The sequence below is a fragment of the Poeciliopsis prolifica genome, unplaced genomic scaffold, assembly GCF_027474105.1.
Source record: "Poeciliopsis prolifica strain line A6 unplaced genomic scaffold, Auburn_PproV2 SCAFFOLD123, whole genome shotgun sequence".
Taxonomy (NCBI): Eukaryota; Metazoa; Chordata; class Actinopteri; order Cyprinodontiformes; family Poeciliidae; genus Poeciliopsis; species Poeciliopsis prolifica.
Genome location: NW_026562498.1, coordinates 633041 through 654370, shown reverse-complemented (window position 1 = coordinate 654370; position 21330 = coordinate 633041). Strand labels below are relative to the sequence as shown.

The 21330-nt window shown below is 36.9% G+C and overlaps 3 protein-coding genes and 1 pseudogene across 5 annotated transcripts; 3 read left to right on the top strand and 1 right to left on the bottom strand.

The window, feature by feature from the left end:
* Positions 1-550: 550 nt before the first annotated feature.
* Positions 551-4060, top strand: LOC129355045 (uncharacterized). Of its 3 annotated transcripts, none has more exons than XM_055024600.1 (3): positions 551-598; positions 913-948; positions 1605-4060. In XM_055024600.1, the coding sequence occupies exons 2-3, from the start codon at positions 938-940 to the stop codon at positions 3184-3186; spliced, it is 1593 nt and encodes a 530-aa protein (XP_054880575.1). In that variant the 5' UTR covers positions 551-598; positions 913-937; the 3' UTR covers positions 3187-4060. The 3 variants fall into 3 exon arrangements, with proteins under 3 accessions (XP_054880575.1, XP_054880574.1, XP_054880573.1); XM_055024599.1 differs by having other exon boundaries at positions 558-598; positions 775-948; XM_055024598.1 differs by lacking the exon at positions 551-598 and having other exon boundaries at positions 609-948.
* A 578-nt stretch (positions 4061-4638) lies between these two features.
* Positions 4639-6789, top strand: LOC129355009 (uncharacterized). The gene is made up of 2 exons (XM_055024562.1): positions 4639-4815; positions 5586-6789. The coding sequence occupies exon 2, from the start codon at positions 5605-5607 to the stop codon at positions 6787-6789; it is 1185 nt and encodes a 394-aa protein (XP_054880537.1). The 5' UTR covers positions 4639-4815; positions 5586-5604.
* Positions 6790-11353: 4564 nt separating this feature from the next.
* LOC129355022 (uncharacterized) lies at positions 11354-13791 on the top strand. Its single transcript, XM_055024573.1, has 3 exons — positions 11354-12178; positions 12725-12943; positions 13323-13791. The coding sequence occupies exons 1-3, from the start codon at positions 11436-11438 to the stop codon at positions 13528-13530; spliced, it is 1170 nt and encodes a 389-aa protein (XP_054880548.1). The 5' UTR covers positions 11354-11435; the 3' UTR covers positions 13531-13791.
* A 369-nt stretch (positions 13792-14160) lies between these two features.
* On the bottom strand, positions 14161-18913 carry LOC129355023 (uncharacterized; annotated as a pseudogene).
* Between the last annotated feature and the right edge of the window lie 2417 nt (positions 18914-21330).

The following is a 21330-nucleotide window of genomic DNA, read 5'->3' as shown; positions in this document are numbered from 1 at the left end:
GTGCCAGCAATGACAACAATTAAATATGTTTTAATTCAGGATTTAGAAGTCCAGTCCTATGAAGGTATTTTACATAAAACCAATTTGTTGTTGGTTGCTCCAAAAGACAGACAGTTACAGTTCAAATCAGGCAGGACATGTAATACTTATCATTAGGACAACATCACTTCCTTCAGATTGTCAAGAGTTTTAATTTAAGAGACACAATAGTTTAACACTTGAGTTTGTCTTTTTCATGCTTGTCTTGAGAAATGCTATAAAACACTGAACAGTTAAATGTTTCCTAGTACAAAGAAACTGGAACTGATTACCAGACACCTAAACAATGTAAAGTTAAGTTTGATAGTGTTATAAGTTTTATGAAAACAAAACTGAAATATTGAAACCCTGGAGTCCGTTTCATTAGCAGCTACACTGTTTAGGTGTGACTTTATCAAGCAGGTAAAGAAAGCTTTCAGCTGAACAAAAAACACTTCAGTGAAGTCATGTGACCAGTTTCCTCCTCTGTGGGAGAATATAAATCCCTGAATGCTGACTCTCTTCACTCTTCTTGCTTTCACTGAGCATCGTAAAGAGCAGCAGGTGGTTGTCTGCACAGGTAGGAAACTTTCTAATGTTAGAACCTGAATTTTGGAGATTAGAATAAAAACTGAAACATCAAACTGGACCGCTTAAACTGTTGAATCATTTGATGAATATGAACGTTGGGTTTTACAGCTGATTTGATGTTTTAAAACACAGATCTGCTAATTCCAGTTGTGCTTCCTCTGTCAGGTCACTTCTGTGCACACAACAAAGTGTGTCTGATGAATGACTTTAACACACCGACATAAAAACAAGATTAAAACAGATAACAGCAGTAACTTTACTGTTGTGTTTGATTAGTCATAAGAACCTGTTTCAACCTCACAGGAGTGATCTTCAAGGCTTCATCATCATGCAAAGAATGTAAGTCAAACATTTATAGTTACAGTTTATGTAAATCTGTACTTAACTATTGATTAAAAAAACATATTTAACATGTTTCCAATCACTTTATCATTTATGCATAGTAAAAGGAGAGTAAAGAGTTTTTTAAGATGAAGAGAAACGTTATAACTTAACTGAAGATATAGTTTTAAAAAGGACAAATGTCTGTATGTTACAAGGTCACAGATTCTCATCCAGAGACTTTTCCAGTATGTTTCTTTCAGGATGAAACAGATAAAAGCACTGAATGGAAGTACCAGTGAAAAACCTGGAGGAAACATCATATTAATGTTCATTAATATGAACATTATTTACTTTTCAGAATAATTGTTTCCATTTTTATTCCGGTCTGGGTACTCAGAACATGAGAATGGAAACTCTTCTCTTCATAATCAACAGCTCTTCCGAACCCAATCAGTCCAAGCAATGGCTACCTGGATGTGACACATATTTAAAAAATAAGCATGATATGTACCATTCATTATTAATACTAACTATGTTAATACTTTAGCATTGTACATCATCATACAATGACAATATATTACCCAAATTGCATATTTTGATTTGGCTCTTATATATTAATTTAAAAAGGCATTTAGGAATTTAAGCTAGTAAATTATAAATTTTTTCAACAGGAATACATCATCTAAATTCAAGGACATCATCTCAAAAAGTCTCCAGATCCAGTCAGGATCCCCATCCGTTTTCCAACTCAGCACAAAGAAAGAGGACTTTGGGCCTCTGACTAGGATAACTCTCGGACAGAAAAACTTGAACAAGGCCAACAGAACGGTGCTGCTGGTTGGTGAAACAGGAGCAGGAAAGTCTACTGTCATCAATGCTCTGGTCAACCACACCATGGGAGTGAAGTTTGAGGATGAGGTCTGGTTTAAGATTGTAGAAGATGAGAAGAGAGGGCAGACTGAAAGTCAGACATCAGATGTGATTGTTTACGAGATCTTTGGGTTTGAAGATCAAACTCTGCCGTTCTCTTTGACCATCATTGATACGCCTGGATTTGGAGACACCAGAGGGATTGAAAAAGATCTTATTGTCAGCCAAAGATTGTTTGAGTTGTTTAGATCAGATGAGGGAATTCAGGAGATTCACGCTGTGGGTCTGGTGGTGAAGGCCACAGATAATCGAGTGAATGATCGCCTTTCATACGTCTTCAATTCAGTCATGTCTCTGTTTGGGAAAAACCTGGAGAAAAGCATTGTGGCTCTCATAACTCACTCAGATGGAAGACAACCTAAAAATGTTCTTCAAGCTCTTGAAGCTACAAAAATAAGATGTGCCAAAAATGAGAAGAATCAACCTATTTATTTTCTTTTTGACAACTCCCAAAGTGATGACCGATCAAAGGAAACTGAATTTATAAAAATTGCTACTGAAATTTCAGAGAGAGGACTGAGAACCTTTACGGCCTTCTTGGAGAAGAAAACAGCCCAAAAACTGATGGCGACTACAGATGTCCTGAATGAACGCATCAGCCTGACAGCCTGTATCCAAAACCTGCAGGAGAGAATCCTGCTAATAGAGAGGAAACAAGAGGAACTCAAACAAACTCATGAAGCTCTCATCAAGCAAGTAGAAGACATGAATAAATCAGAGACATTCACTGTTGAAGTTGATGTTGTTTTCAAAGAAAAGGAGCCTCTGAAAAGTCTAAGACTTTTCAGGCAAAATATTTTTGAGAAAGCAATGGTCTGCACCATCTGTAAGGAGAACTGCCACTATCCTGGCTGTACACTTGTTCGCAGTCCCCAACACTGTGAGGTCATTAGAAGAGGGCATTGCACTGTCTGTACTGGTAAATGTCCTGCATCGGCTCATGTGAAGGAAAACTGGAGATATGTCATCAAGACCAAGAAGGTTAAGAAGACTGTAGGAGTTAAGAAAGAGATAAAGACAGAGAAGGGTGATGTTGAGAAGAACTTTAATATTGTCAAAGGTCTTGTAAATGAAATACAGAAACTGAGATCAGAGAAGTTCCAGCTCATCGATGAAGCGTACCAACATGTTATGAAACTGGAGGAGATTGCCCTCAAAGTTAATGCTGTGACCACTTTGGTTCACTTGGATTTCTTGATTGCAAAGATGAAGGAGAAAGGAGACATGAAGAAAGTTCAGAAACTGGATGAGATGAGGACCCAAATGGATGAAGGAACCAAATTAGCACTGCAGTATTTGTGGGGCAGAGTAACAAGCGTGTAAAGAAGTGAAGAACAAACCTGTTTAACAAGAAAGTGTCATGAGGTGCATGACCTCTGAAGGCTGTACTTCATGAAACTGTGATCAGGTTTTTAATAAAGGAATTTAACAAAGTATTTTGATAAGGGCAAAGTGATTTAATTATTTAAGATAATAAATTGCGTTATCATTTGTTCAACTATTATTTAATCTTTGTGGTAACTTGAAAATATGATGCAAAATATCAGAGAAACCACAACAATTAACCAGACTGCATTTCTTGTTTCTTGTGATGAGAAGCGAGAGTAACAAGGAGCAAACCAATATGTTATGACAAAAATGAGGATGTATCATAATGATAAAATTGCAAACTTGATAAATTAGCATTATGTTGGGACCTGTTAGTTTTTGCAATCTTTTCCACTATTCCAATAAAAGTTTGTATAAATGTAAATGTATTCAGAAAGATGGTATGTGCAGCTATGTTCAACAGTAATTACACTACTCTTGGTAACCCGTGTATTATATTTAACAATGGGTAGGTTAGTGTTGGTATTGTTCTGACTGTAGAACAATCTATAGGAAAAACACTTAATTTTAAATGTTTTGACACCATTTTGATGCATTAAAATGTTCATATAATTCAAAGCATAGATCAAAAATATTGAAAATTGTTTTTGTTTTACCTTCTTAAGTATTTTCTTGAACTAAACAGAATTAGTTCAGTTGAAATTCAGATGTTCTCCAAAACAATTTGCCTTAAAAGTACAAGTTGACTGTGTGCAGTGTTGACTAGTATAATACATCAGTTTTAGCTGTAAAATAGACCAGAAATGCTGTCTAAGTTTAGCTCAATATTTTGGACCATTAACACTTTTTTTATTTCCTTTGTGACATATTTGTAAATGAGGTTGTGGTTGACTGTATATATCCTGAGACACTGCAGTTAATGCATAAAATTATCAGTCTTCTGTGAATGAAATGTTTGATAAAAACAGTGTGGTCCGTGTGTTTTTAGATCTGACTCAAACCAGTGATGGAATCTGTACAGACACTTATATCTGTTTAAATTCAGACTCATTGTGAAAATGTAATATTAAAGTTGACAGAAACTTTCTAAATTAGACTGGAAATATTCTCTGCAACTTCATACTCTACCAGTGTGTTTTGGACTATGAGTCTTTAAAGATAGTCTGCTGGTAACAACAGGAATCTGGAGTCTTGCCTTTAGTCCCTTCAACCCTTCATCAGAGCAGGAACAAGTTTGATTTGCTACATCTTTTCCTTCTTATATACTCATTTTGATATTGGACACCTAGTATGTGAGACATTACCATCTCAGATTTGCCTTTGTGCAAATCTTAATAATATCCATTATTATTCTGCTGCATTTAAATTCTATTTATTTTTTGTTTGAACAAATACAAATATCTACTGGTGTATCTGACATAAAGCGTAATAATAAACTGACCTAAACATAGGAGATGGTTTTCATGCTTATGTTTTATGTTCCAGTAAACCTCCAAGCAAGGTGAGTGACTCAAAGTGCCCACCGTCATCTTCTACCTCACCGGCTCGTACACCTGCTCCTCTGCCTCGAACTAAACTGAGAGCAGAACCTCCCTCTCTAGACATCAGCAGTGCAGCAGCGAGGTACGTAAGGAGGAATCTTCCCTGAAGCTAATCTTTAAAACATCCACGACAAACACTGTTAGCAGTGTTTGTTAGCACTACTAACACCTGTAACCTTATTATTCGAGCTGTGTATCCACCACATGGCAAATGAATCACATATTTGCAAAGCTGAAAAATGGCATCAATCAATGATTGCTACAATCACACTCACTATTCCAACTACTGACTCACCACCGGTGGCGCTCTGTGTCTGAATAGGATGGTTTTATACCTGACAGCTTGGCTATGACAAAACTATCAACCTTTTCCACTGTAACCAATCAGAAAATTCAACTGCTTAGGTACTATTTGCCCTAAGAAGGGCATCACTAAGATAGCAAAAATATTTCAGAACTAAATTAATTTACATGAAAATACCTAAATTCACTCAAACATAAAAATAGAACCCTACATAACCTATTTATACAGTTTATCAATAAAAACACATTTAGTTTATAAAGGACATGATGCAAAGGACAAGTGGAAAAAACCTGCAATCACTCTGAAGGTATTGCTGATTATATTTTAGATTAATATTCCTTCAGTGGTTTTTGATTCCATCCAAGCTGCTATTGTAAATTATCGTACTTCCTAGATTTAAGATGCCCATATACTGAAGTCAGTGAGTCTTAAATGTTTCTAAGGCTTAAGTATAAGCGTGATAAATATTCAATATTGCTACTTTTAACAAGGATGAAATCAGTATGTAAGTTGTCAAAATGGTTTGAGTAAATTTGTTCCTCTCCTAGGAATTCCCTACTGGACACCATGATCTCCAAAAGTACTCTGATTCGACCAGGAAATCCATCCGTTTACCAGCTGAGGCCAAAAAAGGAAATATCTGCAAAGCTGACAAAACTGACAGTTGGTGAAAAAGATGGATGCAAGAGACATAAAACAATCCTATTGGTTGGTGAAACAGGAGCAGGAAAATCCACTTTCATCAATGCGCTGGTCAATTTCACCATGGGAGTGAAGTTTCAGGATGAGGTTTGGCTTCAAATCGTGGAGGAGGTGGACCATGAAACATCTGAAGTGACTGTCTATGAAATATTTGGTTTTGAAGGTAAAGCCATGCCCTACTCTTTGAGCATTATCGATACTCCAGGATTTGGAAGCACCAGAGGGATAGAACATGATGTTAACATCAGTCAGCGGTTATTTGACTTGTTTCAATCAGTGGATGGTGTTCATGCAATTCATGGAGTGGGTCTGGTAATGAAAGCAAGCGATAATCGTCTCAGTGACCGACTGATGTATATCTTGAATTCCATCATGTCGCTTTTTGGAAAAAACATAGAAGACAACATCGTAGCGCTCATCACTCACTCAAATGGAAGAACACCAATGAACGTCATTCAAGCTCTTGAAGTTTCAACCATTAAGTGTGCCAAAGATGAGAAGAAGCAGCCTGTCTACTTCTTGTTTAATAACTGTCAGAGCGAAGACCGGGACGAAGTCGCAGAATACCTGGAAGGGGCCAACAAGATAACAGAGAAAGGACTGACAGAGTTCACTGCCTTTCTGGAAAAGGCGCGACCTCAAAATGTGAAGGCAACTGCTGTTGTTATAAAGGAACGCAGCGAACTGACAGCCTGCATTCAAAATCTGCAGCAAAGAATAATTGAAACTGAACACAAACAGGAGCAAATCAGACAGATTCAACGTGACCTGATGAAATATAAGAAAGAGATGAAAGAGAATGAAAATTTTACTATAGAAATAGAGGAGTCCTACAAAGTCAAAGAACCTATAAATGCCAGAAACTGGTTTAAAGGTGGTTCTTTTGAAGGAGCAATGTGCTGTACTCGCTGTGAGGAGAACTGTCACTATCCTGGATGCAAACTGGCCCCAAGTCCTGCCTTCTGTGATGTCATCAAAGATGGCCACTGCATCGTTTGTAGTGGGAAGTGTCCCACATCTGATCATGTGAAAGAAATTGGAGATATGTGACCAAGACAAGAAATGTTTAAGGTGCTCTGAAAGAAATCAAGCAAAAGTATGAAAACAGTAAAACTGAAAGAGAGAAAAACTTGAGTTACTTAGAAGGTCTGGAGACAAAAATTAAACATCTGACTGCAAAGAAAGATGAGCTGCTGGATGAGTCCTACAAGCATGTGGTCAAACTAGAGAAGATTGCTCTGAAAGTTGATTCAGCATCTACTTTAGTCCAGCTGGACTTTCTGATTGAGAAGATGAAAGAGAAAGGAGACAGGAAAGTCCAGAAACTAGAACGAATTAAAAGAAACATGGATGAAGGAAGCAGAGCAGCTTTGCAATACCAGCATGTTGCAGAGAATCAGCTGGAGACGCAACAATAAAGTCATTATTCTGACTTCACTGATTAAATCTTTGATGTTACTTTTTTCATGTAATACAAAATAAATTTATCATCAAACAAAGAGTGGAGGAGGGAAAATCTTGCTCATTTGCTACATAATTCCTTATGAAACATCAGAAAGGGTCTCAATTACAGGAATACAGAAAACATGAATGGTCTGGTTTATGAAAGATGTGATGAAACAACTATAATTAATGGTGGAGGTTATTGTAGGAACAATTGTGTTTATATGCAGTTTCATTTCCACCCACACAGGTGGAGAGTGGTTCATTAAACTGTTTTAGGTAGAAAACATGTTTAAGTGTTCACAACAGTATGACAACAGAAAAATAAAAACATTGTGAAACTCTTTCAAATAATCAGAATGTTCCAAAGGAATCTAAGACGCATAGCTATAAATGTATCCAGACTGCATGAATAAACTGTGAAGATGATTATTTCAAAAAGGCAATAAAGCATTTTTAACCTCATAATTGATTAAACAGATTCGAAAACAAGCATGTTTGTCTCCTGTTTTCTCTGATGCATCTTAGGGAAAATTATATTCTTGTTTTTTTAATCCTGCACTAATTTAGAAACTTTATGTCAGTGCTGCAGCTGACTGAAGTGTTCCTGTGAGAAATTGAAATAAATTCTCCAGGTGTTTGACTGCCGCATTTTGAAACAACAGGTAATAAAGTCCATGTTAGTGAGAAGCTGCAGTTCCCTGCTAACATTAATATTGGACTAATTTTACTAACAGCCATTCTGAAGAAGAAAGCAGTCTTCTTCAGAGGAACAGCAAATTATTTCACATGTGAGAGGATCAATTCAAAATATCGATAATATTGATATCAAGTTGGGTCGGTACTAGCGTGGTAAGATCAATGCTTTAACTTTGAATGCTGTAAGTCAATGACTGTAATCTGCTGAGTTTCCGCCGATAGAATAACTGATCGAGTTTGCTACACTGATTGATAACCAGGATCAATTGGAATGTGTGTGTGATAGAATTTAAATGATCAAGGCCTTGAGAACACATTTGTTGTGAATTAGTACCATTCAGAGGGATTTTTAGACATTGCTCTAAAAATGTCTAAAAATCCCAGGTACAAAACACAGGAATGAAATGGCTTCATTACCTCCTTGTTCTGCAGAGCCTTAATGACCTAATTATTGTAGTCAGGTGTTGCAGCAGAGGCTCATCTAAAGGTGGCAGGACAGCGGCCACCTTTAGATGAGCCGCTGTAATTGAGACCAGGATGTTGACACCCCTGGTCTAAATTATGTTCTAGGTTTCAAATTCACAGGAAAAACCACCAAAAGGTCAGAAGTTTCAGGACATATCAGACTTATACATGAAAAACAGTCTTCATAAACTACCTTTTTAAAAAAAACAGACGTAGCACATGCGAATGCACTAAAATCCTTTAATTACAATATGAAAGGAATCTGCATTCCTTTCATATTGTAAGGAACCTGCATAATAGACATGCAGGAATTTATTGCTACCTTTTTATTGTAAAGGTAGCAATAAATTCCTACCTTTAGAAAGACTCTGAATTGGCGATACTGGCCCTGTCTTTACTTGGCATCAGATCAATACCAAAATATGCAACATCATACACCTCTTGCTTGTTTAATAAGTATTCAAAGAGTAGAAGCTGCTCAGTGTCAGTCAACTAGATAGACAAGTCTAGAAAGTTCAGGACGACAGAGAAAGTGTGGATAAAGAGCCCAACAGAAGGAGATCATGGAAGGAATCCAACTCCAACCAAAGTCAACCTGGGCCTCAATACACCACTAACAGCAGATTACATGAAGCAGGAGAGGAGACAGGAGAGACATACCAGCCACAGAGGAGACTGAAATTAAAATATCTGATTGGAGGAGCAGTGAAAGGAGACAGGATACAAAGAAACAAGTAAATATCCTGAGAGATGACGATGAAAGAAACAGCTCATTGCGTTCTGGTACAAGAACACGCGAATGAAGACACAAATATCACTAAAGCACAAAGTATCTTATGTGCTTGAAGTACATAGACACACAACCAAGTTATTATCCCAGTCCTTTTGTTATAAATGCTCATAGTCCATCAATCTATCCATCCATTTTCTATACATGCAGGGTTTTGTAAACCCTGAACAGGAAACTGCATTTTTGAGTGTTGGGAATCAAACTTTAACTTGAAACAATGTAATTATTTCTGTTCTCCACTAGATGAAGTTGTTAAAAGTCAATGCTAGCAGCTGTCCAATACACTAGAGAAATGTATAAATGTGTGAGTGCAAATGGGTGAATGCTGTTCTAGTGTTCAGCTTTTTGAATGGTCAGTAGGTGGAAAATAACTATTTAAATCCAGTTCATTTTAAATACCTTAACCAACTATAGGATACTTATTGAATCAAATCAAAATCAAATCAAATTTTATTTGTATAGCACATTTCAGCAAGGCATTTCAAAGTGCTTTACATCATAAACACAAGAACACAAAGTCATGCAACATAGAATAAACAACACATTGTTCCATATTACATTTCTAATCAAACTCTAAACAGGTGTGTTTTTAGTTGCGATTTAAAAGAAATCAGGGTTTCTGCTGTTTTACAGTTTTCTGGAAGTTTGTTCCAGATGTTTGGTGCATAGATGCTGAAAGCTGCTTCTCCTCTCTTGGTTCTGGTTCTGGGGATGCAGAGCAGAACCAGAACCAGAACCTGAGAGTCTGGAAGGTTGATACAACAACAGCAGATCTTTGATGTATTGTGGTGCTAAACCGTTCAGTGATTTATAAACTAACAACAGTATTTTAAAATCTATTCTTTGAGCTACAGGGAGCCAGTGGAGGGACTTTAAAACCGCTGTTATGTCTCTATCTTCCTGGTTCTAGTGAGAACAGGAGCAGCAGCTTCTGGATCAGCTGCAGCTGGAGGATTGATTTGTTGGACAGGCCTGTGAAGACGCTGTTGCAATAATCAATGCGACTAAAGATAAACACATGAATGAGTTTCTCTAGATCTGGCTGAGACATTAGTCCTCTAATCCTGGAGATGTTCTTCAGGTGATAGAAGGCCGACTTTGTTACTGTCTTTATGTGGCTCTGAAGGTTCAGGTCAGAGGTCATCACTACTCCCAGGTTTCGGGCTGATCGCTAGTTTTTAGTTGTAATAACTGAAGCTGAGCATTGACTTTAGATCGTTTCTCTTTAGGTCCAAAAATAATGACTTCAGTTTTGTTTTTGTTCAGCTGGAGAAAGTTTTGGCACATCCACACATTTATCTGCTCTAAGCATTTATTCAGTGATTGGATGGGTTCAGAGTCACCTGGTGACATCATAATGTAGAGCTGTGTGTCATCCGCATAGTTATGGTAGCTAATATCATTTCCTGTTATAACCTGAGCTAGTGGGAGAATATAAATATTAAATAAGAGGGGTCCTAGGATTGAACTTGGGGTACCCCACATGTGACCTTTGACCTCTTTGATAAGAAGTTTTCAATTGAAACAAAGAAATCCCTGTTCTTTATGTAGGATTCAAACCAGTCGAGCACCGAACCAGAGAGTCCAACCCAACTCTCCAGTCGATTCAATAATATGTCGTGGTCCACAGTGTTGAAGCACTAAAACTTGTCAGAACGTCCAACACTTATACAAAATAAAGACACAGAACATGTTGATGCACTTTTTCAATTGTTGTCTGTTTGATGACGTTATATTTTGTTTTTATATGAAGCACTTTGAACTGCCTTATTGCTGAAATGTGCTATACTGATAAACTTGATTTTATTTGATTTTTATAATCCTTTATCATAACAGCTACTTTTAAAAAAACAGATGTAGTGCATGTTGACACTAAAATCCTTTAATTACAGTATGAAAGGGATTTGTATACCTGGGTAGCACATATTACGGTGGCCCTGAGGTGCAAAACACAACAACATTAACGAAAACACAACAACATTAACAAAAACACAACAACATTAACAAAAACACAACAACATTAACGAAAACACAACAACATTAACAAAAACACAACAACATTAACAGAACACACAACATTAACGAAAACACAACAACATTAACAAAAACACAACAACATTAACGAAAACACAACAACATTAACAAAAACACAACAACATTAACAAAACACAACAACATTAACGAAAACACAACGGAAGAGTAGGTCCCAGTGGGAGACCTAAGAAGTCGCTGATTGGACGACAGGTCGTTTCTCTTTTGAACCGGAAGTTATTCTGGCTTTAACTTGATTGCTAAAAACATGAATGTTCTCAGTGATCCAAACCTCAGTACCGTTATTCGGGAATATTTTGAGTCAGGATATACATACGAGGTGATACTGGACATGCTCCAGACCAACCACGAAGTGTCGGTTAGCCTGCGTTCTTTAAAGGCTCATTTGAAAGTAGCAGGGCTGCATAGACGAGGCAACTACTCTCCACTTTCTGACGTGAGACGTGCCATTATGACCGAGCTTAGAGGACCAGGCCAATTATTTGGCTATCGGACCATGTGGCAGGTTCTCAAACAAAAACACAACCTGCGTGTCAAACGTGATGTTGTAATGAGACTGCTGAGGCAGCTGAATCCTCAGGGCATCGCTCTGAGGACTCGCAGGAAGTTTACCAGACGCACGTACCACTCTATGGGGCCCAATTACATATGGCATGTAGATGGCTACGACAAACTGAAGCCATTCGGCTTGGCCATCTCAGGATGCATTGATGGGTTTTCTAGAAGAATGATGTGGCTTGTTTGTGGGGCAACAAACAACAATCCCTCTGTCATTGCCCAGCATTACATAAACTGTGTCAAGAGTCTTGGCGTAATACCAATGAGACTGCGAACAGACCTAGGCACAGAGAACGGGACTATGGCAGCAGTACAATGTACCCTCCGGCATGCGCATACGGATTATTATGCTGGATCATCAAGCCACAGTTACGGATCATCCACAGGGAATCAACGCATCGAGTCATGGTGGTCTTCTTTCAGGAGAGGAAGGTGGGTACATCTGTGTTTTTCAGATGTGAAGTACAGCGAAAGCTGATCACAGTGTAAAGTCCATGTAAGCATAAAGTCTGAGTTTAAACGGATTTATAAAGTACGTCCAAACTCTTTGTGTGAAAAACAAGGTTCTGGTGATTATAGCAACATACACGTAAGTCAGATGTCAGTGAAGCAAATTTTTCTAGTTAGGCAGGTTTAAGCTTGTGATTTGTTTATTGTTGTCATGACAACTTCATAGGAAGTGCCTATGGAGTTGATAGTCACATGGCTATCGTGTTGCCAGGTAATAAGTGAATTTGTTTCAAACATTTATTTTCATAAGGCTTTTGCAATTTTTTTGTCCAAGTTATAATTTTTCATTGTTTGGTATCAGATGTTATACAAAGTTTTAGTTTGCACGTGGAAAAGTAGGGCGCGATATTCAGTGTGACATACATTTATAGCATGCTTTCAATGTTATGGACATGGAGAAGGACAATTTGTTTTTATCATTTTAATATGAAAAAGAACAGAACCGTTTCTAATTCAATTTATCCTCAGGTCTCAGTTTTGGATGGACTTGTTCGGAGATTTAAGAGACTCTGGAAACTTCAACGGAAGCCATGAGCACCAGTGCTTGCTCAGATTCTGCTTCACCAGAGTTCTGCAGAAAGACCTGGATGAATGCAAAGGTCTCTGGAATAACCACAGGATCCGGCCAAGCAGACTTGCATCATGTCCTGGGGGGATTCCTAACGAACTCTATCTCTTGCCTCACAGGTAATTGACATCTTCACAAATAGAAATAATGCTTGACATTACATAATAATGCAGAAGTGTTGTTAGGACACTTATTATCTATGTACAAGTAACCTATAGCTATTAATGTACACAAAAGTAAGTACACCCTTCACATTTCCGCAGCTATTAAAGTATATTTTGTCATGGGATAACACCAACAATTCACTTTGACACAATGAAAAGTAGTGTGAGTACAGCTTATATGTGAAGGGTGTATTTGCTTTTGTGATACACTGTATAAGCTGTCACTGATAGTGCTCACTATAGCCAGCAAAAAAAAAGACGATTCCAAGTATTTGTACTAAATAGAGAAAACAGCTGTCACAATTCTATTATTAATTATATTCTGACTTTGCAGATATGGATCAAGAGATTGTGGATTTCCTGTTGAGGACAGCGATCTGGATGTTTTCCCAGAAGCAAGTCAGGTGACAGAGTTGTGTGGGGATAAAGACATCGAGGAATACCTACAGGAAGCCATGCAACAACATGGACAACAGCAGTCACAAGACTGGGAGTCAGCAATGGAATTGTATTTATTGCTCAAAAACATTGCGAGGCTGTGAACACAAACAAGCAACATCAAATCTTATATTTTGTCTCCTGTTCATTTTGTTGATATAAAGTGAAAACTTCATTGTTATTCAGAATTAAACTTTTTTTAATACACAAAATTGTGCATTTAGTTTGAACTATGAAGATAAAATCTGACATTACACTCTTAATTAACAGTTTTGAGTATTTGTTTTAACTTGCTAAAAGTTGCGAGAAAGAACATAACAAGAAAAAGGTTTTGCAAAACAAACTATTTTTTGGAAACACATTTAACCAAGAACCATGTTTTTCAATTTTAGTAACATCCAAATCCCGGAGCATTTTGTATTCCAAAGTCCATGTTAGCTCTAAAATCAGCGTAAGATTCCAAAAGTGGCAGTTTAAGTGTGTTTGCACAGGTGTTTGCAATAGGAAAGGGTGAATCACTCAAAAACTCAAGATGTGGGATGGGATCATCCCTGCTGGTGGAATCGTTGTGAGACCTGTTGCAAACATCAGGACTTCCTCTAGAGATACAGCAGTTGTTTTCTCTGAAAGATGATAAACAATGTAGTTAATAGATAATGCCTTGTACAAATTATTTCTTTTTATTTTGTTTTCCAATAAAACAAACAATTTTAGAATAACACAATTTGTTCTTACTAACCTTCGCAATCAAGCAAATAATCTGCCCAGAAACAATTGTTTTGCCCTCCTTTTGCCGCCTGTTGCTTCCTACAGGGCTGAGATCTGGTTGGAACATGGTCTCCAAGTCTGAAGCAGTCAGAGCCTTGGCAGAGAAACATAGGACTGGGGACAGGACACTGGAATGCTGCTGCAGTGCAGCAAAAAAACCAAGACTTGCCAGTCCATCTTTGAATCTGTTAACGATAAGCAATGTACTGTATTGATAGAGTATATATAAAGTCAAAAAGATAAACAAAAAATAAAAGTAAAGCTAATTTTCCACAGTGCTCAAAAGTTATCATTAAAAGTAAAATATAAAATCGAAACTTAAAAAAATGTTTTCATTGTGCAAAAAACGAAATTGTCATGCAACAGTATATTTTTATAAGTCACATTGAAATATTTTTCATGTGCCATGCCTATGATTAATCTGTGTAATGGTGAACAACGATTCAAAACCTGTTGCACATAAAATTCCGAATGGATGATAGAAGTGGTGAAACTCAGAATTTGGCAAGTATTGCTCTGTATATTCTAATATTTCACACAATTTTTCAGAAAAAAAAAAAAGATGTGTTACCTACGACAGATTAAAAACAAAAACAATTAAGGAAGGAAGCTGGTTAAATTTGATGTCTGATCTACTAATGTCATATCTCTAATCTGATCCCAATTTTTTATACCTAATTAGTTTTTCTTAGTTAATTAGTGTCATGATGTCAGTGGCAGTTGTTCACAGTATTGACATTGAGCATCGATACTCTAGATCAACACTCAATGATCTTGAGTACTGAGCATAGAACTTCAGAATAGTTTTTAATTATTTATAACTATTTATTGATTACCGTTGAATGGCACTGTGGTTTCTGTCAAGGATGTACCATCTGAGATACTCCTCTACAAAAGCTTTCTTCTCAGAAGCCTTCACCCCTCTGAAGCATCCAGCAGTTTGGAACATCCCACTGTTTTGCAAAATTACATTTAGCAGAGATTCATCTGAATCAGCTTCCAGGACCTACAAAACAAGCAGTATTCCAGAAGAAGTACAGAACTATAATTTAAAAACATCTTTGTTATGAATAAAAACATAGCATTAACATTTTGTGTGTTTGTAATGTAACATCTGTTGAGACAGGCTGAAATCGGGCCTTTCACAGCAAAAACATTTGTCAAGCTTTGATAAAACAAACTTGGTACTTTGTCATAATCATTTCGTAATCTCAATCTGAAAATAATAATAAATAAAATGAAAATAATCTCCAGTTGGCATACAATAACTCTATTCCCTATGCCTAGGTAATTTCCTACCTGTTTCAGAACTTTCCCTATCTCCTCATCTTTAACATCTTCAACAGTGGCGCTGAAACTTGGATTCCCTATCATGTAGTTGACCAGGTTCTTTGAGAGAAATGTGGTGCTGGTCCCCCATGTACAATACATACGGCAATCATCTTTCCTGCTAAAAAATACTCATCTTCCCTGGCAGCTGTTGTACAGAGCACAGAATTACTGTGGGTAATTAAATCTTAGATCTGCTTATGACAAAAACATAAGCTGATTTTTCAGCAAATTTTGATTTTAGAAGTACTACCACTTCACAAACCCAAAAAAATGTCTCACCTCTCGAATTGCACACAATGTAACGACTTTCTGGGGTCCATCAAAGATCGGGCGATTTCTCAGAATGGCCATGAGAAGCGTGAGAAACTCACGCCTCGGGCCACCTGTGTCCAACCCTTCCTCCAACCAGCCAGCATCATCGTTTTGATGAACATGTCATTCTTGTCGGAGTATGTGCTCCTCTGAAAGCCCCGAACAGCTCCATCCCACACATCAGTCCGACATATATTGAACCGGCTGACTTTCTTGTGGTCAATACCCATGGCCAGTTCTGCAATAATATCATGTGGCTGCACATTTGTTTCTCTAGAAAAAAAATATTTTAAAGCAGTTGACTGATCACACTTAGCATTATGTAATTATGCATGAGCAGGATGCTGGTTAATTTAATACAAAATATTAAAATTACTAACGCATGTTCTTCTGGGGGCAGGTCTTGCTTTTTGTCTTCGGTTAAATATTCAATCCCATCATCATCATCATCATCATCATCATCATCATCAATAACAATGGGCTCAAAGAGATTGGTGTAGTCTCTGTGGAGCAAAAACGTGCACACAATATAGATGGAGGGGGGGGAACTTCCAACTGTCCTTCACAAAACATTCCATTTATGTCAGAAGTTATATTTACAACATTCGAAGTAAATAAATGCACTTTAGATGACACAATAGATCTATCAGTATCACCTTGTCATGATGACACAACACACACCCTTCTTCTTTATGACAGAAGCCATTACACACCTGTAACAGGAGCTCTGGACAGGGACACATTCACTGGTGCTTGGATTGTTGCTGTTGTCATCCAAATCCATAACCTGAAAAACAGAGAAAAGAGTAAAATGAAACTTAATAATTGACTATTCTACAGTTATTTTAATTATCAAAATATTTTACTAAAAGGTTTGAGATAAAAATCTGTGGATTGTGGTGTGACATAATAAAAAGTTGTACCTGTTTTACTTCATTTGCAAGTGCAAGATCCCCAACACCATTACTTAAAGGACAATGAAAAAACATATTAATGGGTAATTTGAACATATGAAGTCATATGAAGAAAGCAAAGGTGGTCTAATAATTATTTCCAATCCAGTATATTCAACATTTAAAAACAAGCATCTTGAAAAAAAAAAAAAAAAACTTCATTGGACATGTTCCCATAACCACATAATTTACAAATATCCACATTCAACATGTCACCAATCCATACTATATGAAATGCAATGAAGGTTATAATACTATTGATACATGTACACACATCATGCTATGATATGTCCCTAAAATAACTTACTGTGTTTCTGCCACCTGTTGTAAACGACTGCTCTCATCCATAGGTTCCCATGGCTGAAGAAAATGAAACACAATTTAACATCTTCATAGTCCAATGAAGCTTAGGTAAAATGCGCTTGTTGTGATCACTCAACCAAATAAAAATGACAGACCAAATACATTTGAAGTTGGACTTACCAGTGTATCAGCAAGATCAAAGTCGGAGGATTTTCTAATAACAATCTCTGGGTCAGAATCGGACAAGTCTGACAATTTTCCAACTGCAAAACAAGGGGAAAAAAACAAACCAACTTAACTTCTACTAAGTGATAGTACTGTATTCGGTCAACTATATTACATTGTATCAGAAAGGACAAACATAGCACTGGTAAAAACAAAAAACTGAATGTACCTATCAAGTGTCCAGAAAGTAACTTCACATGTCAGAGCCAATCTATGTACACCTATTACTTTATTGATTCATGCCACTAATGCTTAATTGCACAGCTTTAAGATTTAGATTTATTGCAGTTATTGCAATGTGCCAATGTAAGCGCAGACATCTGAGCTTACCTTCTTCAAAGTCTCTTTTCAAGCAGAGGAAAAGACATATCCTTTGATATGTCTTGCCAACTTCAGCCTTGTAAGCTGCAAGGGTAAAAGGTGTTTGTGTCCCAGGGATATTAATAACCTCTGTCCCATCTGGGTACAGAAGGAGGAAAGGTCCATCTTTGACATCTTTGTTGAAGTCCTTCATTTTTTTAATAGCAAGACTGAGGAGAGGTGTGGCAGAGACTTCTGGGTTTGTTGCAACCGAAATGGTTTTTCCACGCCGTGGCTTTAGACAATTGTTCAGAATGGTCATCAATCCAATATTTATCTGAAACAAAAAATTATGTGGAAGATTGAGCAATGTTTTTTTTCTTTTTTAAAGAATAGTAAAAAAAAATGTGTTGTTTTTAATTCCTCCTGGCTTATATTACAATAACATGCAAACAGATCCATTAGCTATTCATATCAGTCATTTTCAAGCTTTTACTTTTGAACTACAGATTTGGATACAAACAGAACAATGCTTTGACAACTATTACTCAGTAATTAATCAATAGATGATTTACTGTTTTGACTGATCATGAATTGACAGTTTGCTGTTACTGTTAAACAATTATTCTGTATAGCTGTGCTATGCAGAACTTTCTTTAAGCAAGTCCATTAGTTAAAAGCTGCTTGTTTTGGTTGGAGCCATACCGGACCTACCCTAACTTTCTTTTTGTCCTTTTGTTTTAACCCCTTTTTCCCAAGAGAATATTTTTGTCGCTCCTCATTTTTCTTTTTTCTGTATTCAAGGAAGGTGCTGAGGGCTGGTGTAGGGCAGGATGGGATAGTCTGTTGTGCTAGAAGTAAAGCAAATAAAAAATGTCGCATATCACATTCATGCAAACAGACGATATGTATTACGAACTGAAGTAAAGCTGCCACAAGTATAAATTAAGTGCGAGTTCGCTTCCAAAAAGGCGGCTAGCCTGATCGCAGTGCAGCAGAACCAGAACGACACCAATTATCCTAAAAAAGTAGTGCCTAAGGCTGTAACGGACCTTACGATATATAGCTAATACAATTCTGCTGTATTATAGCGACTTTGTGTACTTTTAATTGCATTTATAATGAACAACTAAATGACAGTGGACACGGTCTGGAGACCACTAGCGTTAGCAAGTTACTACATCCATAAGAAATATGAATCTTCCTTTATGCTTTTTAACTTACTTGAACATTGTGGAGTATCCGCCATACAAGTTTCTTGAAGCCTCTTGCCACAATTACTGCAAAAATTTGGTGACGGCTCAACCACCTCCTTCCCACAGTTCGGGCAATACATGGCGAAGTGACTGTATTCCCGCTTCCTTGGGTTCTCATTCAAAAGAAGCACTCCAGCATAACTTCCGGTTCAAAAGTAAAACGACCTGTCGTCCAATCAGCGACTTCTTAGGTCTCCCACTGGGACCTACCTCTTCCGTTGTGTTTTCGTTAATGTTGTTGTGTTTTTGTTAATGTTGTGTTTTTGTTAATGTTGTTGTGTTTTTGTTAATGTTGTTGTGTTTTCCTTAATGTTGTTGTGTTTTCGTTAATGTTGTTGTGTTTTTGTTAATGTTGTTGTGTTTTTGTTAATGTTGTTGTGTTTTTGTTAATGTTGTTGTGTTTTTGTTAATGTTGTTGTGTTTTTGTTAATGTTGTTGTGTTTTTGTTAATGTTGTTGTGTTTTCGTTAATGTTGTTGTGTTTCTGTTAATGTTGTTGTGTTTTTGTTAATGTTGTTGTGTTTTTGTTAATGTTGTTGTGTTTTTGTTAATGTTGTTGTGTTTTCGTTAATGTTGTTGTGTTTTTGTTAATGTTGTTGTGTTTTTGTTAATGTTGTTGTGTTTTTGTTAATGTTGTTGTGTTTTTGTTAATGTTGTTGTGTTTTTGTTAATGTTGTTGTGTTTTCGTTAATGTTGTTGTGTTTCTGTTAATGTTGTTGTGTTTTTGTTAATGTTGTTGTGTTTTTGTTAATGTTGTTGTGTTTTCGTTAATGTTGTTGTGTTTCTGTTAATGTTGTTGTTTTTGTTAATGTTGTGTTTTTGTTAATGTTGTTGTGTTTTTGTTAATGTTGTTGTGTTTTTGTTAATGTTGTTGTGTTTTTGTTAATGTTGTTGTGTTTTTGTTAATGTTGTTGTGTTTTCGTTAATGTTGTTGTGTTTCTGTTAATGTTGTTGTTGTGTTTTTGTTAATGTTGTTGTGTTTTCGTTAATGTTGTTGTGTTTTTGTTAATGTTGTTGTGTTTTGCACCTCAGGGCCACCGTAACATATTGATGTAACAAATTCCTACCTCAGAAAAACTTACCACTTTAAAATGGAGGTAGCTCATGGCTGACAAATTAAAAAACATCACAACATCCTACCTTCATCAAAACACATGGCTTGGGTTACAGCTTCAGATCGACAACTTACCTGAATTTCTAACTTTAGGTTATTTTGTAAGAATGAAACACTGTGTATAGTGAAACACACTCAGTGAATATAAATGAATACATTCACATGCTGATGGCGGTAAGCTACATTGTAGCCCACAACTTCCCTGGGTAGATTGCTAAATTAGGAAAAAACTAACATTTAATTGTTAATGTGACAACCACAAGTGGGACCAAGTCATTACTCTGCAAGACTCTGGTCTTTATCTTCGAGGTCTGAGTCAAGTCTCAGAAAAGTTCCAGGTCTTAAACTGGGAATTCAAAGTCCTTTCTGTCCTTTTTAACAAAGTTGCAATTATTTGTTAAATGTAAATAATAGATAAATCTGCATTTATCTCAAACCATGACAAAGTGTGCAACTGAAGTTACAAAGTATAAAAAGAGTAATCCTAAAATAATTCCTCTATATTTTAAAGTAAATATAGAGGAAGAAAGAAACATTCACTCAAAAATTAACTGCCTGGAGTAAATCTATTGTCAACATGCAAATGTCTTCCAGTACATGATCTGTCCTCTAAACGGACCAACGTCAACGTTGCGGTGGAGAGAAAACTGAGATAAACTCTTCATTAAGTGAAGTTTTCTGACTCTGAGCCCCGCTCACCATTCAACGGCAAACGAGCTGCAACTTATTCATGGATGAGCGCGTAGCACCGGTTTTAAAAAAGCATGACAAAGATTGCTAGAAACTCAGCGTGGCCTGGAGAACACTAGCTAATAGCACAAAGTTAGCTGAAGTCAGCTATCTCATGGTAGTAATGGAAATGACCACCTACTGTTCTTTATGCAACTTCAAATGTTGGGCAGCGTTGTTCCATCTCCATCTGTGATTCTCATCTTGCATGTTGCACTTTGTTTTTTGTTGAGTACTTTGTAGTTTATGTAACTAAAAGAAAAGTGATAAAATTAACAATATTTCAATAGTTTTACCCAAAATGAATTACTTCTGCCCAGACACAACCTCTTACTGTGAACCAGTGTGATGAATAAGAGAGCATGCTGAATTCAGCAGGTCCAATGGACAGACAAGATGCAGTCACTTCTCTGCATCTACTTGCCATCTTCTGTCGGGGTAATAAAGATGAAACTGCTTCGTCGATCCAGAAGGGTCGACCCTACCCTAAAGACAACAGCTCTTCTTGGGGAATCAGTTTCATGCAGCGGGTCTTATTTTCGGCTGGGCTAGTCACCGGACGCAGACTGTATGCTGTATACTTTGGGTTCCAGGATGCTTTTGAAGTCTTTTC